Below are 19,004 nucleotides of genomic sequence, written 5' to 3'. Positions count from 1 at the left end.
CACACACACATATGCGCACATAGACCTAATTTCTATGCCAGCAACAGATGTGCTCGCTGTGATCCATGCTCAAAATTCTTCCCCTGTGGTATATTCAACCATGCCCCACTCCCGTTGCGGGTCAGTGATTCCAGCGCCACGCAGAGCCCAATGTGGCATCTAACCGCTTGACACCACCAAGATGAATCGTTCACCCATGTCCTCGGGGAGGAACTCACACACTACTTTCAGACTGTTGGGTCTGTACAGTCACCTGCCTCTCTTTGGGCATCTTGCAAGGCCACTTTGAGGGAATACACATGTCACCTCCTTCGGGTAGCGGAACGCACCACAAACCAGCACGTCAAAAGTCTTGAAGCCGAGACCCAGCGCCTCGAGGTGCAACTTTCTCTCTCCAATCATGCTGCTGTCACCATGCAGCTACTGTCACTTCAGGAGGAGATTTGTCACCTTTCCCTTAAAACTGCAAAACACATGTGGCGAGCTTTGTCGGCACAGGTTTATGTTTGGGAGGGGGGGGGGCAAGAATGGGAAGCTGCTGTACTGGTTGGCATCTCAGTCTTTGGCCAATAGGCTTATTCCAGAGATAACGGATGAGATGGTTCACTCTCACCGTGCCTCCTCAGCCATTGCCCAAGCCTTTGCTACATACTATGCCAAACTCTACGCAGAGCGTCTGCGTCCCCTGGCCGAACAGGCAGCCCCATTTCTCTAAGAGGTGCCACTCCCTCGACTCTCCAGTCTTGAGAGGCAGGAACTTAACACAGCTATTACCTTGAAGGAGATTAATGCTGCTATCTTAGCGCTGGCAGCCGGTAAAACCTCAGGACCAGACGGCTACCTTGCAGAGTATTACAATAAAAACATGGAACATCTGGCTCCACAACTGATTAACTTGTATGCTGTAGCAGCGCAGAAAGGTGCTTTCCCTCCAGAGCTTGATCAGGTTATGGTGGTATTTATTCCGAAGTCATTGCCCCCCCCCCCCCCCCCCCACCCCCTAGTCTCATGTGCAGCCTACTGCCCCATATCGCTTCTAAATACTGAAATAAAGATCTTCTCCACTTTTCTGGCCCAGTACCTGCATAAGGTACTTTGATCCTTAATCCAACCAGATCAATGTGGGTTTATGCCTGACAGGAACAGGGAGCATTGTCTCAGATGACTACATGTGGCCTTGGCTTGCTGTCATCACCGCCACACCCCCATAACCCCCCCACCCCTCCCTGACTCTGTGGAGGCATGGCATCCATTGGTGCACCCAACAGGAGAAACCAGTATTTGAAGTGTGGGATTGCCCAGGTAAACATGATAAAATATGGGGTAAATGGAATGTGGAATCAGACATGCTATGAGTGGACTGTCAGAGGGACCCATAATTGTAGTGCAAGATCTAGTGGCTACTGCACTGTATGGTCATGGATGGGCCCAACTGTGACATGTGTATGTGTTTTACTGATGGATTTTAATGTGACCTGTTATAGCTTCAAAACAATAAAATTGTTTATAAAACAAAAATTGCAGTGTTTTGTCTCACTGAAGGTGCTGAACAACTTAAAAAATGGTAGCAACGAGGGATTTAGAAAAACGTAATTGCAATCCAATATAGTTCTGCGAGTACATAAAAGCATTCTCATCAAACAGTAAATCCTCTTGTGTTTAACATAAGCACTACTAAAGAAGTTTTCAACATAAGATTCAAACATACAGAAGAATGTTTAATTATGCTTATCCTAATTACTGTCAGAAAGAAGACCAGATGCTTTTAGGAAACATTAGGCTTGCTAATCTGAAAAACACAGCTATCTTTATTTCATTAAAGCTAATTGGTTCCCAAAACCTCTATTATGGGACAATACTTTGCTGCGGTGCATATGGAATCAATGACCTAAGGGTTTCCCTATCACTCCTATATATTTTGTAATTCCAAAAAGTGTTACCCTAGTTATAAAATAATGGCCTGTATTTAATTAGCCAAATTGAGCCAGAGCATTAAAATTCAGTATTTGCTAACTTTCTGTAAAGGGTGTCTTCGTGAGATAAGTTTGAAAGATCAAATTTTATTTTCTATGGATTTTACTCTGCTTTCTGAAATAAACTTCAACAAATAATCAGTCAAAAAGCTAAGCAACAACTAGTGCTCTTCGAGACAGGCTACTATGGCCAAACTGCCTGCTTGGAGAGGACAGCTGTAAAAAGCACAAAGAGACCAAGCAACTGGCAATTGCTGCACTATGAAAAAATAATGCACAACGTCATATTTTGGGAGTTCTCTTTTAACAAGGTGTTCGTCAACAAACCTTAAGGCCAAATATAAATAGATGCACACATTAGAGCAGCACATTAATAAAAGCTGCCCCAGAATCGTAAAACATCACCTTCCTTTTCCAACTTTTATTCTTTATCACCACGATTGTAGGGTAAGTAATATTAACTGAAAAAGTGAAAATTCATTTCAGCCCTTTATATCCCATTGGTTTACGTTTTATACTAATACCTCTTGCCTTGGGGTGTTTTCAAATATGTTGCTGGGTCACATACGAAATAAGGAAAATGATTCATGAAGAAATGGTTGAAGTCTTTAAGGTATTTCGTCCGAAGCCACACCTCCTGTTAAAAAAAGAAGGAAATCTTAATAAAACAATACATCAAAAGAATTATCAAATTTAGCTTTATTTGATCATTAAAAAATAATCATAAATGCACATTCCACATCAACATTAGTTTAAGACAAGAAATTGCAAATCCAAATCACACTGAAAACATGACCAATAAATCTAAAAAGATGTCCAACAGCTAAAAGGTAAGAGAGTTCCTTCAACAGAGATGTCATTTAAGAAATGTAGAAAAACGTTCACACACATTATACGCCGGGACTATCTGAAAGTATAAAAGGGATGGGGGAAATCAAGTCACTGAAGCATTCCTAAGTATTAAAATTAAAAAAGTTTTTTTGTAGATGCAATAAAATCTGCACAAAAAAATAGTGTTTGCCAAGGTTTGCAGGAAGTTCTCATCACAAGGGCAGGTCACAATGGCAGTAGGGTATAACTGGCCCTGGGGAAACAAAGCTAGCTTCTAATCAAACCAAATCTAAACCTAGTTAGAAGTATCTTGTGCCAGGTGTTGGTCACCATTTTAAGATATGGCTCTAGCCCTAGCACAGTTATAACCAATATATAAAAGGAGTATTCATCCGATTGGGCATAAAGAAGGAAATGCAAGCATTTCTTAGGCACCAACAAAAGACTTTCTCAACGCACTATTTCATTGAAGTCGTGGCCAACTGTTTTTTCTGGTTTGGATGGAAAAACAAATAAGGTAACAGACCAAGCAGAGAACAAAGTTGTAGTTTGCACTGAGTTTGCTTTTAATGCTTCTCACATTGAAGTGTTCAGTCCAAGATATTCATGGGAACGTTATTTAGACCAAACATCAACTTAGTTTATAGTATGAAATATTTATGCTGTCTTCTTTGTAACAGGCCTGGATAATTTGGTTACTGACTGGTTTTGCCTCAATGCATATTACGATCAGTGGCTCTAACAAAACTTAAGGAGAGGCCCCCAGCAAAGTACCTGTAGGGTGCCCATTCCCCCCTGGACCCTGTAAGGGGCCTGACGCCCGTGCACTGTGTACACACACATACAAAAAGAGGAAACAGTGTTTTCAATCCTCTTTCTACTGCTATGTGGGCAATAAGTTATAGGAATCGAAGTAGGACATAGTAAAGCTTTTTGCAGACTTACGCGTGGAATACGTAGAAGCAGCTATTTAAACATCAGGTATTCAGGTGTGGTGAAATAGAACTTACTTACATGATATGGATTACAAGCACGTAAGCGGTTGGAATGGTCATAATGCTTAATTCTCAGCAATACTGTAGGGGGACCTGGGATACTATAACACGGGGAGTGTAGATGATTTACATTTGACCTCAAAGCCCCTGACTAAATTACAACCACCACCAACATCATTAAACACTAGTCAACTACATCTGACTTCAAAGCCACTGACCAAATTACAATCACTTCTAATAGAATCAAATATTAGCCATATACCAATAAGGACAGTGAATAATATTCAACCTATGGCCAGGATAAATCAGCCCCAGTTAAATTTAGGAGGGAGTCAACGTAGCGGAATAAGACCCTCGAAGCCTATATATATATCCCAAGCGACCTTTTACATCTTCCTCCGGAGGCAACTCCATATGTAGTGGTCCTGGCTAATGTTCCATCTGTAGGTGACCAACAGCGGGAATCATGGTCGGCTTTAAGGAATAAGGCTCTCAATTGGATAGGAACATGCTTGGGCTTCGGAATGGCGGGGCTCCTCTTTGATGACATAAAATGGTTAGAAGAGTTAAGTGGATAGGAAGCAGTAAGAAAGTATTGGAAGGAGATTGTGTGGTTCTTTCATTTAAATCCCCAGACCTGGTGGACAGAATTATCCGCGAATTAGTTGTTAGGCAAGCTACTCATCAAGGATCTCTCTATTACCCTTGGGATTTTTCTATCAAAGACCTGTGGGGCCTAATTTTAAGAATCCACAATCAGTAAGTAAAATACCTTTAATCAGTCCAGACCCCATTTTTTCTTGTAATAGATTTCAACCTCTTACAACTTTAGAAGGTCTAGATTGACTCAGCATGAATAAGAAAGATTCTTTCTATGAAACGGTCCCGGAACTAAATACAGAAGGGCTTAGCATGAATAAGGATGATACACCTTATGAAGTGGTACCTGAAAGAAATATAGCAGGGACCCAGTTAAATCAGAGAGATCCCCCCTCGACAGTAATTCACATAACAGATGGTGGCATACCCCCCCCCCCAATTACAAATAATGCATATTGCCAAACTCAACAGAAATCGGAAATAGCCCTACTTTATTGGAACGTGGCAGGCTAACTAATAAGATTAGTAATGAGATTTGGGTGAATTGTATTGAAGATTTCTCATGCTTATGCCTCCAGGAGACCTGGCTATTAAACCCTGTTCACATAAATGGTTATAAGACATTCCACACACCAGCTGTGCAGACTAAACCTGGGAGGCCAAAAGGCGGCTTAAGCACATATATTTCCAATAAGTTGTGGTTACGGAATCTAAAGATGCAAAGTACGAGATCGCACTACCAAATGATAGAGAGCAACTTGGACCAGAAGACTCAGCTAGTAATTATTAATTTTTACAATAATGCACCACCAGGAGAAGTCCCCAATATTCTAACGGAGATGGGAGAGGACTTAGAGAAAATATGTGCAAATAATAGACGTGAGACTTATCATATGGGGTGGTGATTTTAATGCCCATCTTTGCAAAGGACTCTCGGAGAAGGTATGCGGCTGGAATACTGAAGACATTGGCTTAAGGCCTCATTTCTTACATAATATTCAAGGAGATGCGATGAACTTAATGGCTCAAAAATATGACCTGTCTTTTGTAAACGAACTATATTCTGAAGAACCACAGTTTAAACCAACTTTTAATGGAAGGGGTGCTGATACGGTGATTGATTATGTTTTAATGTCAACCTAATTTGCATATTATCTCACTAATTATATACTTCACGATATTGCAGTAAGTGACCACTTCCCTCAGAGCCAGAAATTCTCACTAACTCATTCTACATGGACTAAAGTTGATAAGGTCACATTGGTAAATTACATCGAATTAGCCCCGTGCAATGGATACACATTGCAATGGTCCCAGACAGATTCAAAGGCTTTATTGAAGCAGTTAATAGGTGACCATAATCAAGCCTTTGTAGATTGCCTTAGTGAGGACATAGATCCAGGAAAATGTTTAAGTGCCTTCTTGCAGATTACGCAAGGCGTGAAAGAAGCTCTTACTATTAGGATGGGAAAGGCAGGACAGAAAAGGGAAATGGATTGGTTTGACCATGACTGCACAAAAGCACACAAGAGACTAAAAAAGGGCCTTAAGTGCCCCAACAAGATGCCCGATCGAAATACGTACATGTAGACAGGAATACAAGACAGCCATAATAAAAAAAGGGAAATCCATTCTGAGAGGAAATTTGTGGGAAACTTCACACAAAGCTAGCCTTCCGAAGGACTACCTCCTCTTCTGGAAAACAAAAAATGCTCCTGTGCTAGGGGATAGAGATATCCCTAGAATGGGAATTGCAATTTCGGAAGAGGATTGGATTGCATATTTTTCTAAGATATACTGTCAGCCCAGTGATTATAGTCAACGGATTCCCTAAAGGGTCCAGGTGCCCAGGAAGGCCCACGTCTGACTGTAACACCCCAGTTTAGTCTAGAGGAGGTAATGGAGGCCATAAATTCAAGCAAAGCGGGGAAAGAGCCGGGCCTTGATGGTGTCCCGATAGATTTATATAAGGCAAATATGCAACTATGGGGCCCCTTAATGACGCAGATATTGAGGGCTTTCTGCATACAAGGCCCCCCCATCAACGTGGCAAGATTCTATTATCGTCACTATATATATATAAAAAAGGCGATCGCATTAACCCAGCTTGTTATAGGCCAATCTCCCGACTTGATACATCAGCTAAACTAGCGGGGAGAATTATCTTGAATAGACTTCAAATATGGGCAGAAGAAAATGGTATTTTATCTCCAGTACAGTATGGTTTCCGCACAGGAATAGGTACGGTGGAACAGGGCCTGAATTTAAGCAGTATAATTGGAAAGTACACAAGGATTAGAGAGGGTAATTTGTACTTGGCCTTTATAGACTTCTCCTCAGCATTTGAGTGCGTATTACAGGAGAAACTATGGGACATTTTAAGTAGTATGGGGGTAGAATCAACAATAATCCAGTTTATACAGGACCTGTATAAAGGGTGTAGAGCAAGAGTAAGGTACGGGACAAGAGGGGAATGTACTAGGCCTTTTGGCATACACAGAGGGGTGCGCCAAGGCTGTGTACTCGCTCCACTCTTGTGCTCATTATACATAAATAATTTAGAACGTGAACTGATAAGCAAATGTAAAGATCTTCCCCAAATATGTAATAGTGCTGTCCCGTCACTACTCTATGCAGATGATGCAGTACTTATGGCCAGGACACCACTAGCCCTCCAAAAACTTTTAACCACTTGCATAATTTTTATGACAGACTTGGGACCGTTAACCGTTCTAAAACCTTTATAATGAATTGCGGTAGGAAACAAGGGCAAGATCTATAATACTACTATCCAAGAGGGGAAAGTTGATATAGTTTGAACATTCTCATACATGGGTATAATGTTTGATAAACAGGGTTCCTGGGCACACTGTGTGAAAACGAAAAAAGATCACATCATTAAAACAACGGCGGCTCTGACAATTTTTTCAAAAAGGCTAGGGAGGATTACCCCGCTGAATATGGTAAAAATCTATAGAGCCAAGTGTATCCTGGCTGCCACGTATGGATCAGGTATTTGGGGGTATACTAATTGCAACCTGACTCAGACGGTGGAAAACGATTTTCTCAGATACTTGTTAATGATACCAAACTGCACATCGTCGTATATTAGCCACGCGGAATTAGGGGTCTCCTTTTTAGCCGATTTGATCATTATTATTATGGCATAAAGTTTGGACCTCTGAGCACACTGGACTAAATAAGGCTATTTTATCTGATTGTATGGCGTCAACATACTCGTTAAGAGTTCCTTGGTTGAGATATAGTATGACCTTTTTTGGAAACATGGGCAGTAAATAATATTATACAAACCCAGAATCATTGGAAAAAATAACCAGGAAGGAATTGAGGGCCTTGACACTGAAGCATCTAGAAGAACAGCGATGGGAAGTAGAATCAAAAAAGTTTAGTGTTATGTCTAACCAATTAATCTCGTCCACGGAGGGCATGCAGCCTTACTTAGTAAATGTGGTAAACCCTCAGTATCGTTTTGTTCTTACAAGATTAAGGTTAGATACCTTCCATCGCCTAGTAACTTTTCCGACTATGAATGAATGGAGCACAACTTTAAGGGTATGTCCCTGTGGCGCAAAGGCATCCCAAACTACGATACATGTGGTCCTCTTTTGTAAATTTTATGACAAACAGAGAAAGCGTCTTTTAGTGCCTCTTTTAAGATTAACTTGCGCAGTGCCGTAGTGCGTACGTTAGTTTACAGGTTTTATCCTCTATCGAAATGTGTGGAATTTTGGTAAATTTTTTATGCGCTGTATTAACTGCAAGAAAGTCTATGGGTGTATTGGTCTAAACCTAACTAGGCTATTTAAATATCCGTGAATGGACAAACTAATTATATGTATTTTATCTCTGCTATTTATTCTTTTATTATTTTACTCTATTCATTGTGCTCCTATATATAGATGTGTTTTATTTGATACTTTTATGACTTGTTCAAAGTTGAATAAAGTTTGCACTACTACTACTACAGAGGAGTGGAATTATTTGTATACCTTAATTATGCGTATTCAGAGTGGTTGTAAACCTATACAAGCACCAATAGGGAATCTGAGGGAACTATAAATATAATTTTTACCAGAATAACTCGTTAAATTATTTTATATTGCAATGAGTGGCTAAATATGAGATTATATTTCTATATGAATACTTAAAACGTCTCTTTATACACATGAGCTGTATCATGGCAATGACTATTTGACCAATTTTATTTATGTTTACACAAGATGCTGACAGATTGATACAAATCTAATGCTTCGATTTATTAGCTAGGACTCTCAATACACTATTAGACAACATTATAATCAAGATTGTCATATAAACTTTTGTTTTTCAGACAAAGAGAGCAGATTATATGGTCAACTATGGTGGCCAATTAACTATGAACTAAGAATTCATGACAGTATAAGGACCATAATTTGGAAACAAGGGATCTAATGAGTAAGAAGGTCAGTCTACGTTTTAAACATGGCAACATTCACTGGTGTGTGCATGGGCACATGGTTAACACTAATTGGGAAACAGGTAAATACAGTATCTGAAAATTAAGTATCTAAAATTAAGTTCACATAATTTAATCTGGCTAATAGGTATAAAACCGTTTTTAGCACTTATCCTACTACTTAATGCAGTGTCTTCACAGAGGGTAATATTTTCACAGATATATTCACAACAAGAATGTATTGTCACCTGCTGAACACTGCATGGTTAGTGCAATCAGTAACATTATTAATTGGTTACACTAATTGAGCTCTATGTTATATATTATCACAGCCCTGATGAAGTCTAGTGGGAGATTTCCCTGACGAAACACATGTTGGCTGTGTTGATGAACATGAGCTGATATAACATGGAGAACTAACGTGCAATTTCATGATTTGAATGGATACCTAAGGACTTATATTGGACTTTGGAACAAATTACAAGGATCAATGTGGAGGCCATATGGGCATGTGTATGGACTGTGAGGAACTACAATAAAATTGATATGAAACAAATTTGAGAGTAGGGTTGGTATAAGAGGATGACATTTTTGTGAACATTAGTTTAAATAATATACACTGTCAGGATGGATTAATGAGATGGCTTACAATTATTACTGATGATGTACTGTGAATTATATGAACTGTGACATAACTAGCTGGACGAGTGCCTGCAATTAATTTATCTGTGCTGAGGGGGCCCTCATAAGCTCAGGGGCCACCCCCGCTCCACAGGGGCAGTGGGGGTCTTTGTTATGCCACTGATTATAATCAAGTATTTCAACTTTTTCTTGGCGATCTTCTCACAATCTGTATATTTTGCACAGCCTCCCTATTACAATGTTGGGGTCCCCCTAACTAGAACTCTACTACTTTGCAATTAATTGCACGACACAATGTAGCCAATGTAGGTAAATATGCAATCAGACACACATACCATTGTAATAAATGAAAAACTGCCAGATAACAGTAGGTTAAGAATATATATCTACAAAGAAAATGTACCATCACCCATACTTTTAACATATCATTACGGCGGCTTCCCTCTGTGCAGGTGTACTTAAAACAGGTACAGAAATCCTTTTTAATTGTAATGGACGTCACAGGAAAATATAATAATTCTTACCAACGCAAATAAAAGGTGCAATAGGCTTTAGATCACGGTAGCATGAAGCTATAGTTTGAACACGCAAAGGTGACTAAAATTGATCAAGAATGGAAAGGGAAAACACATTGGCAAATTACACCAGCTCAGGCACTGGAGTGATCATGCAAAATGCTATCAAGTAGGTGACGTATTCCTGCACAATGTATGCTGTGGTGGGCAGAAGCAAATTGTGAAAGAAAACTTAGCAGACCAATGGTTGATGAAGGCTGAACCAAAGCCCCTCAAATGTATGTATATAGCAGGTATTTTTTAATCCTATAAAACTGGTGATATAGCTCACCCTGCCCCTAGATCTGACCCAAAAAGGGGGAAGGATTACAGATCAGACATCTGATCTCTTGTGCAAAGCCAGATCCACAGAGAACTCAATTAGGTCACTGTTCCCACACTGGCATACATGCCAATGTTAACATCAACAGCTGCATCTTTTTTGGTATATGATAGCAATTGGATATACAACAATGGGCTTGTGAACAGAAGACTTGGGTATGACTTTACTAATAGAACTGCGCATGTGGTAGGCCACTACATAAAATATTTATGTTTACATTAGGTTTATCTTGTCATATATAATTCAGTTCACAAGTTCTGAAGAACAGAAAAAGACTACTGAATCCCTGCTCAATTTGTGTAGTATTAGTAACCATTTTGTAGCTTACGAATAGAGAAAATCCTGGGCGCTCGGGCACTCATCTGCCAACCAGGATTAGAGGCAGTCATTTTAGACTTCTGAGTACTCAACAAGGACTAAAGTGACTAGTGGAACAAAGTAATTGAGCATGAGTCCTTGTCAAACAAAAGGCTATTCAACAGTTTGGTACAGCCCCCCTCCACCAAACTTCAATGAGTCGTTGGGGTTACTCTAGCAGCCTAGACTTCAAGGGTGGATAAGTATCGAACAAGGCAAGAACTGCAGTAAAAAGTAAACTGTACAAATTATCAAGTTAATGAAAACTAAGTTGAAATGTTCTGCAAGTTAGATTGCAGAAAATGAAACCCAATGTACTGTGATCATAACAAGATGCCTATTAAACAGGAGGGGAAGTCGCAACTCCTGGCAAGATTGCAGTCGAAATATTCTCAATTGTCTTCTGAACTGATTTTGTATATTATTACTGAAGTTCTTACGCAAAGCTGGTGCTTTCTAACACACTTCTATCATAGCTATGCATTTCAAGACCTGAAGTAACAAATCACTATGGCCTCCAATTCTCTCAAGTTGTTGAAAGAAGTGACTCCTATGGCTTTTAGAAGGGTATTTTTATGAGCCTTTGTTATAACTTTCAAATCAACATAATTTGCTTCAAAAGGCTTCGTAAGCCATTTTGCTTGAGCCTTCTTCCCTTACTTTGTTGGGTTTGTAAGCCATTACTGAGCCAGTATGGACTTGCATACTTTTGGTGGAGATTTTCAGCAATGAAAAATCTGTGGTGGTATTTCAGTCTACCAGCAAGTGCTGGAAGAACAAGTTACTTACCTTTGGTAACTCTTTTTCTGGTGGATACATTAGCTACCTGTGGATTCCTTACTGTCCCACCCGCCTCCCCGTAGTCTGACTGGTCACACCGAGATTTCCTTGGGTGTATATATATATGTATATTTGTATATTGCTGAATTATGAGAGGATGTGTGTGTGTGTGTGTGTGTGTGTATCTGTTTGTGGCATGAGATGCTGCAGATTCACATGCTGTGCATTATCCTGCCATCTAGTGTTGGGCTCGGAGTGTTACAAGTTGTTTTTCTTCGAAGAAGTCTTTTCAAGTCACGAGATTGAGGGACTCCTCCCTTTCGGCTCCATTGCACATGGGCGTCGACTCCATCTTAGATTGTTTTCCCCGCAGGGGGTGAGGTAGGAGTTGTGTATATAGTAAAAATGACCATGCAATGGAGTGAGTACGTACATAATGTGTATAAAAATAGTATATATTTACAAATTTACAAATGTACAAGTTTGATCAACTTAAACGGCTACAGGCTCCCAGGGAGGCGGGAGGGCGCATGTGAATCTGCAGCGTCTCATGCCACGAACAGATGTACACTGGGTAAGTGACATTTTCAGTTTGATGGCATGTGTAGCTGCAGATACACATGCTGTGCATAGACTAGTAAGAAGTTATCTCCCCAAAAGCGGTGGCTTAGCCCGTAGGAGTTAAAGTTGTCTGGAATAATGTTCTTAATACAGCCTGCCCTACCATGGCGTGTTGTGTTAACACATCTACACAGTAATGTTTTGTGAATGTATGAGGCGTAGACCATGTGGCCGCCTTACAGATTTCTGACATAGGTATATTTCCTAAAAAAAACATTGTGGCGCCTTTCTTCCTAGTGGAGTGCGCCTTTGGCGTAATAGGCAGATTTCTTTTTGCTTTGATATAGCAGGTTTGAATACATTTCACTATCCATCTGGCAATGCCTTGTTTGGATATTGGATTTCCTGCATGAGGTTTTTGGAAAGCTACAAACAATTGTTTTGTTTTGCGAAATTGTTTTGTTCTATCGATGTAATACATTAGTGCTCTTTTGATGTCTAACGTATGTAAGGCTCTTTCGGCTACTGAGTCTGGTTGTGGAAAAAAGACTGGGAGTTCCACTGTTTGGTTTAGGTGGAACGGTGATATACCTTTTGGCAAGAATTTTGGATTTGTACGGAGAACCACTTTATGTTTATGTATTTGTATAAATGGTTCTTGTATAGTGAATGCTTGTATTTCACGTACTCTTCTGAGAGATGTGATAGCTATTAGGAAGGCTACTTTCCAGGTTAAGTATTGCATCCCACAAGAGTGCATGGGTTCAAATGGTGGACCCATAAGTCGTGTTAGTACAATATTGAGGTTCCACGAGGGAACTGGTAGTGTTCTCGGGGGTGCGATTCTTTTTAAACCTTCCATAAATGCTTTGATGACTGGTATTTTAAAGAGTGATGTTGAATGTGTAATCTGCAGAGAGGAAGATATTGCTGTAAGATGTATTTTGATAGAAGAAAATGCTAGTTTTGATTTTTGTAAGTGTAATAAATAGCTTACAATGTTTTTGGCAGAAGCATGTAGCGGTTGAATTTGATTATTATGGCAGTAATAAACAAATCTTTTCCATTTGTTTGCGTAATAATGTCTTGTAGTAGGTTTCCTGGCTTGTTTGATGACTTCCATACATTCTTGTGTAAGGTCTAAATGACCAAACTCTAAGACTTCAGGAGCCAGATTGCTAGATTGAGCAATGCTGGATTCGGGTGTCTGATCTGCTGTTTGTGTTTATTTAACAGATCTGGTGTGTTTGGTAGTTTAATATGAGGTACTAGTGACAGGTCTAGTAGTGTCGTAAACCATGGTTGGCGAGCCCAGGTTGGTGCTATAAGTATTAGTTTGAGTTTGTTTTGACTCAATTTGTTTACTAGATAAGGAAGGAGTGGGAGAGGGGGAAAAGCGTAGGCAAATATCCCTGACCAACTCATCCATAGCGCATTGCCCTTGGACTGAGGGTGTGGATACCTGGACGCAAAGTTTTGGCATTTTGCGTTTTCCTTTGTTGTGAATAGGTCTATATCTGGTGTTCCCCAGCGTAGAAAGTAAGTTTGTAGTATCTGGGGATGAATTTCCCATTTGTGTGTCTGTTGGTGAGCTCGACTGAGATTGTCGGCCAACTGGTTCTGAATCCCTGGGATGTATTGTGCTATTAGGCGAATGTGATTGTGAATCGCCTAATGCCAAATCCTCTGTGCTAAGAGACACAGTTGTGACAAGTGTGTCCCTCCTTGTTTGTTTAAGTAATACATTGTTGTCATGTTGTCTGTTTTGACAAGAATGTGTTTGTGGACTATTAGCGGTTGAAATGCTTTCAATGCTAGAAACACTGCTAACAGCTCTAAATGATTTATATGCAGTTGCCTTTGTTGAACATCCCATTGTCCCTGTATGCTGTGCTGGTTGAGGTGTGCTCCCCACCCTATCATGGAAGCATCAGTTGTGATCACGTATTAAGGCACTGGGTCTTGGAATGGCCACCCTTGGTTTAAATTTAAAGGATTCCACCATTGAAGCGAGAAGTGTGTTTGGCGGTCTATCAACACTAGATCTTGAAGTTGACCCTGTGCCTGTGTCCACTGTGTTGCTAGACACTGTTGTAAGGGTCGCATGTGTAGTCTCGCGTTTGGGACAATGGCTATGCATGAAGACATCATGCCTAGGAGTTTCATTACAAACTTTACCTGATAGTGTTGGTTTGGGGACATGTTTAGTATTACATTTTGGAAGGCTTGTACCCTTTGTGGGCTTGGAGTGGCAATCCCCTTTTGTGTGTTGATTGTTGCTCCTAAGTATTGTTGTATTTGACACGGTTGTAGATGTGATTTTTGGTAGTTTACGAGAACCCTAGTTTGTGAAGGGTTTCTATGACATACTTTGTGTGTAGAAGACATTGTTGCTGAGTGCTGGTTTTTATTAACCAATTGTCTAAGTAAGGGAATACGTGCATGTGCTGTCTCCTGATGTGAGCGGCTCCTACTGCAAGACATTTTGTGAATACCCTTGGGGCTGTTGATATGCCGAATGCACGCCTTGGATTACAAACCTTAATTATTTCCTGTGGGAAGGATGTATGGGTATGTGGAAATAAGCATCCTTGAGATCTAATGTTGACATGTAGTCCTGTTGTTTGAGTAAGGGAATCACGTCTTGAAGTGTCACCATGTGAAAGTGATCTGATTTGATGTAAAGGTTCAGTGTTCTGAGGTCTAATATGGGTCTCAGTGTTTTGTCTTTTTTTGGAATTAGGAAATACAGGGAGTAAAACCCCTGTTCCTTTTTGATGGTTGGGCACTAGTTCTATTGCCTCTTTTTGTAACAATGCTTGGACTGCTAGTTGTAGCAGGTCTAAGTGTTGTTTGGACATATTGTGTGCTCTTGGAGGCACATCTGGTGGCAAATGTAAGAATTCTATGCAATAACCATGTTGGATAATGGCTAGGACCCACGCGTCCGTAGTTATGTGTTCCCAGTTGTGGTAATAATCTGTAAGTCTCCCCCCCACTGGTGTTGTGTGGTGGGGGTTTGTGACATTGAAGTCAATGTTTGGTTTGTGGGGTTTTTGGACTCTGGAATTTCCCTCGTGTTTTAGGGAACTGTCCACCTCTGTATTGTCCTCGAAAACCTCCCCTCTGATACTGGCCCTGATATGTGGGTCTGACTTGTGAGGTGGAAGGCTCTGTGGTTTGGGCCCGAAACCCCCCTATAAAGTGTGGCTTCCTAAAAGTGCCTCTGCTCTGTGGGGAGTAGAGCGCGCCCATGACTTTGGCCGTGCCTGTGTCTTTTTTAAGTTTTTCTATAGCTGTATCCAACTCCGGCCCAAACAATTGTTGTTCGTTAAAAGACATATTCAGCACAGCTTGCTGGATTTCTGGCTTAAATCCGGAGGTTCGTAACCATGCATGTCTTCGAATGGTTACTGCCGTGTTCACTGTCCTCGCTGCCGTGTCTGCTGAGTCCATAGCCGACCTTATTTGGTTGTTCGAGATAGCTTGGCCTTCCTCAACAACCTGTTGGGCCCGTTTGTGGAACTCTTTGGGAAGGTGCTGAATGAGATGTTGCATTTCATCCCAATGTGCCCTGTCGTATCGTGCCAACAGAGCTTGCAAATTGGCAATTCGACATTGATTGGCTGCCTGCGCTGCCACCCTTTTGCCTGCTGCATCAAATTTTCGACTTTCTTTGTCGGGTGGTGATGTGTCTCCAGAAGTTTGTGAGTTCGCCATTTTCCGGGCTGCTCCTACTACCACCGAATCAGGAGTTAACGGTTGTGTGATATACACAGGGTCGCTAGGGGGAGGTTTATATTTTTTCTCCACCCTAGGCGTGATGGCTCTCCCTTTGAACGGTTCCTGAAACACTTGTTTAGCGTGTTTTAGCATGCCTGCCAGCATTGGCAAGCTTTGGTACTGGCTGTGCATAGATGAGAGGGTGTTGAACAAAAAATCATCCTCTATGGGCTCTGCATGCAATGCTACATTATGAAATGTAGCTGCCCTTGAAACCACCTGCATGTATGCGGTGTTGTCTTCAGGTGGTGACGGCCTTGCCGGGTAGTAATCAGGACTATTGTCCGAGACAGGTGCATCATACAAATCCCATGCATCCGGGTCATCTTGGCTCATCCCTGTGTGTGTTGGCGACTGCATCATTGGGGGTGTTGCTACCGGGGACAAATGTGAAGATTGTGTTGGCGATTGCTGTGGCGAGAAAGGTGGTGGTGTCTTTTCTTTAGCCACTTTCGCCTTTGGCTGCATTTCTGCCTCCTGGAATGCAAGCTTGCGCTTCATCTTTACTGGAGGAAGAGTTCTGATTCTCCCCGTGTCCTTTTGTATATGCAGCCTCCTCTGGGTATGGTCTGGATCTCCCATTTCTTGTTCAAACCGGTGACCTTGTAATTGCTTTGAAAGGTCTTGTCCCTCTGTATAGGAGCTTTGGCACCGAAATCTTTTCGATAGTCTTTTTTGGCTCTGAGGAAAACCTGTTTGACTTTCGGAGTGCCGAACTCTCAGTGCCGAGTCTGTTCGGAGCCGGTATCTCGACCGGAGTCGGATGTCTTCGGCTGCTGGGAGGCCTTTTTCGGTGCCGATGTTAGGTCACCGTGTTTTCGGGTTGAGCCATGGCCTGTTGGCGGTGGCGTCCCCTTGGCCTTCATTATTTTTGTGTGAGTTTTTACCGGGGCTGGTTTACTCACGGTTTGTTGCGTCTTCGTCTGGTCGATGTCGGACTCGTCAGAGCCTTAATCTCGAATGGAGAATCTCTCCTCTTCTTCAACGTCGTTCCGGCCGGTGCCAACGCCATCTGGAGTCTTCTTGTTCTTTGATCCCTCAGTATTTTCTTGGATCAAAATGCCCGACAGGCCTCGCAAGTATCCTCTTTGTGTTTGGGGGACAAACACAGATTACAGACCAAGTGTTGGTCTGTATAAGGATACTTAGCGTGGCAGTTGGGGCAGAAGCAGAAGGGGGTCCGGTCCATGAGTTTTGAAGATGGACGCGGTCGGGCCGACCAGGCCCCGCTGAGGCGTGGTAGCCCCGACGGGCCGCCGGAGCTCTTCTTTCTTCGGTGCTGATGTGCTAGTAATAACCTGATACCGAACGCAAACAATACTGTAGAATTTTCCGATGGATAACTATATTTTCCGAACCGAAATACGGAGCGAAGAAGAACACGTCCGAACCCGATGGCAGAAAGAAAAATAATCTAAGATGGAGTTTACGCCCATGCGCAATGGAGCCGAAAGGGAGGAGTCCTTCGATCTTGTGACTCGAAAGACTTCTTCGAAGAAAAACAACTTGTAACACTCCGAGCCCAACACTAGATGGCAGGATAATGCACAGCATGTGTATCTGTAGCTACACATGCCATCAAACATATATATATATATTTATGTATGTATATGTAGGTATTTGTATGTAGTTATGACTGTATTCTTGTGGCTATATATTGATATTGTTTGCTATTTCGATTTGATAAAATGTTGTATAAAAGTTTTCTTGGATACAATCATAATGGGTATGGTCTGTCGGTATTCACCTGTCCGCCTCAAAGACACGTCAAAAATGGTGTAAACTGACATCAGCATGCTGACGAGGACCTCTCATTGCCATGACGACGTCAGACGGAGCTGCGTGGAGTCGTGCATTTGGACGTCATCGATGACGTGCAGAGTTGGAAAGAAGTTTCTGTCGAATGCTGCGCATTGGGGAGAATTCATTAGGTGAGGAACCCACAGGTAGCTAGTGTATTCACCAGAAAAAGCGTTACCGAAGGTAAGTAACTTACTCATATGTCCTACCTTAAGCATACAATGCACCCTACCCCTGGGGCTACCTAGGGCCAACCTTAGGGGTGCCTGACACGTAGGAAAAGGGAAGGTTTAGGCCTGGCAAGTGGGTACACTTGCCAAGTCGAATTGGCAGTTTAAAACTGCACAGACAGACATTGCAGTGGCAGGTCTGAGCCATGTTTACAGGGCTACTAATGTGGGTGGCACAACCAGTGCTGCAGGCCCACTAGTAGCACTTGGATTCCTCACTTTATGAATTCTCCCCATGCCCCAGCATCCGACAGAAAATCTTCTTCCCAGCTCTCCATGTCGACGAGGACATCACAATTGCACGGCTCCACGCGACTCCATCTGACGTCCCTATGCCAATAAGAGGTCCTCGCCGGCATGCTGACATCCGTTTCACCCATTATTATTTTCTTTTTTTTTTTTTGCGTGCCATTGAGGCAAACAGGTGAAAACCGACCTCACAATAGCTCAAACGAACATATACATAAAACCATAATGATGTAACACAATTATAACCATCATTTATATATACATATAATAACCAAAACATATATACACTTGTAAAACAAAAGCCTTGGTATAACCAGACAGGCAACGGGGAGGCGGGTGGGACTGTGAGGAATCCACAGGTAGCTAATGTATCTACCAGAAAAAGCGTTACCCCTCTAGCCAGGGCCGAAGTGGCAGACTTAGCCCTGGTCAAATGGGCTCCAATACCCTCAGGGGGAACCTTCTTTGCCAACGAGTAACAAATCTTGATACAAAGAATGACCCACCTGGATATCATTCTTTTATGGACCGCTCTGCCCTTCCTCTTTCCTACATATTCCACGAATAGCTGGTCTTCCAAGCGAAAGTCTTTTGTCCTCTCAATATAAAAACTGAGAGCCCTTCTGGGGTCCAAACGATGGAACCTCTCTTCCTCCTTCGAGGGGTGAGGAGGAGGGTAGAATGATGGAAGGGTAATGGTCTGTCCCATATGAAAAGGAGTGGCAACTTTAGGTAGGAAAGCTGTCCTGGTTTTCACCACCACTTTATCAGGAAAGAATAAAGTAAAGGGAGGTTTAAAACTAACTGACACGCCTAGCCGATGTTATAGCTATCAGGAATTTCGTCTTAA

General features: G+C 41.8%; 1 protein-coding gene across 2 annotated transcripts in view; it reads right to left on the bottom strand.

Moving 5' to 3' along the window:
- TEX10 (testis expressed 10) overlaps positions 1–19,004 on the bottom strand; it is a 646,375-nt gene that overhangs the window by 543,263 nt on the left and 84,108 nt on the right. For both annotated transcript variants that reach the window (XM_069219626.1, XM_069219625.1), the window contains exon 4: positions 2,498–2,610. In XM_069219626.1, coding sequence (XP_069075727.1) covers positions 2,498–2,610 — 113 coding nt within the window. The remainder of the gene's footprint in view (positions 1–2,497; positions 2,611–19,004) is intronic.

The sequence above is a fragment of the Pleurodeles waltl genome, chromosome 2_2 (genome assembly GCF_031143425.1).
Source record: "Pleurodeles waltl isolate 20211129_DDA chromosome 2_2, aPleWal1.hap1.20221129, whole genome shotgun sequence".
NCBI lineage: Eukaryota > Metazoa > Chordata > Amphibia > Caudata > Salamandridae > Pleurodeles > Pleurodeles waltl.
Note: the sequence above shows the minus strand (reverse complement) of the source record. Positions and strands in the feature narration are given on the sequence as shown.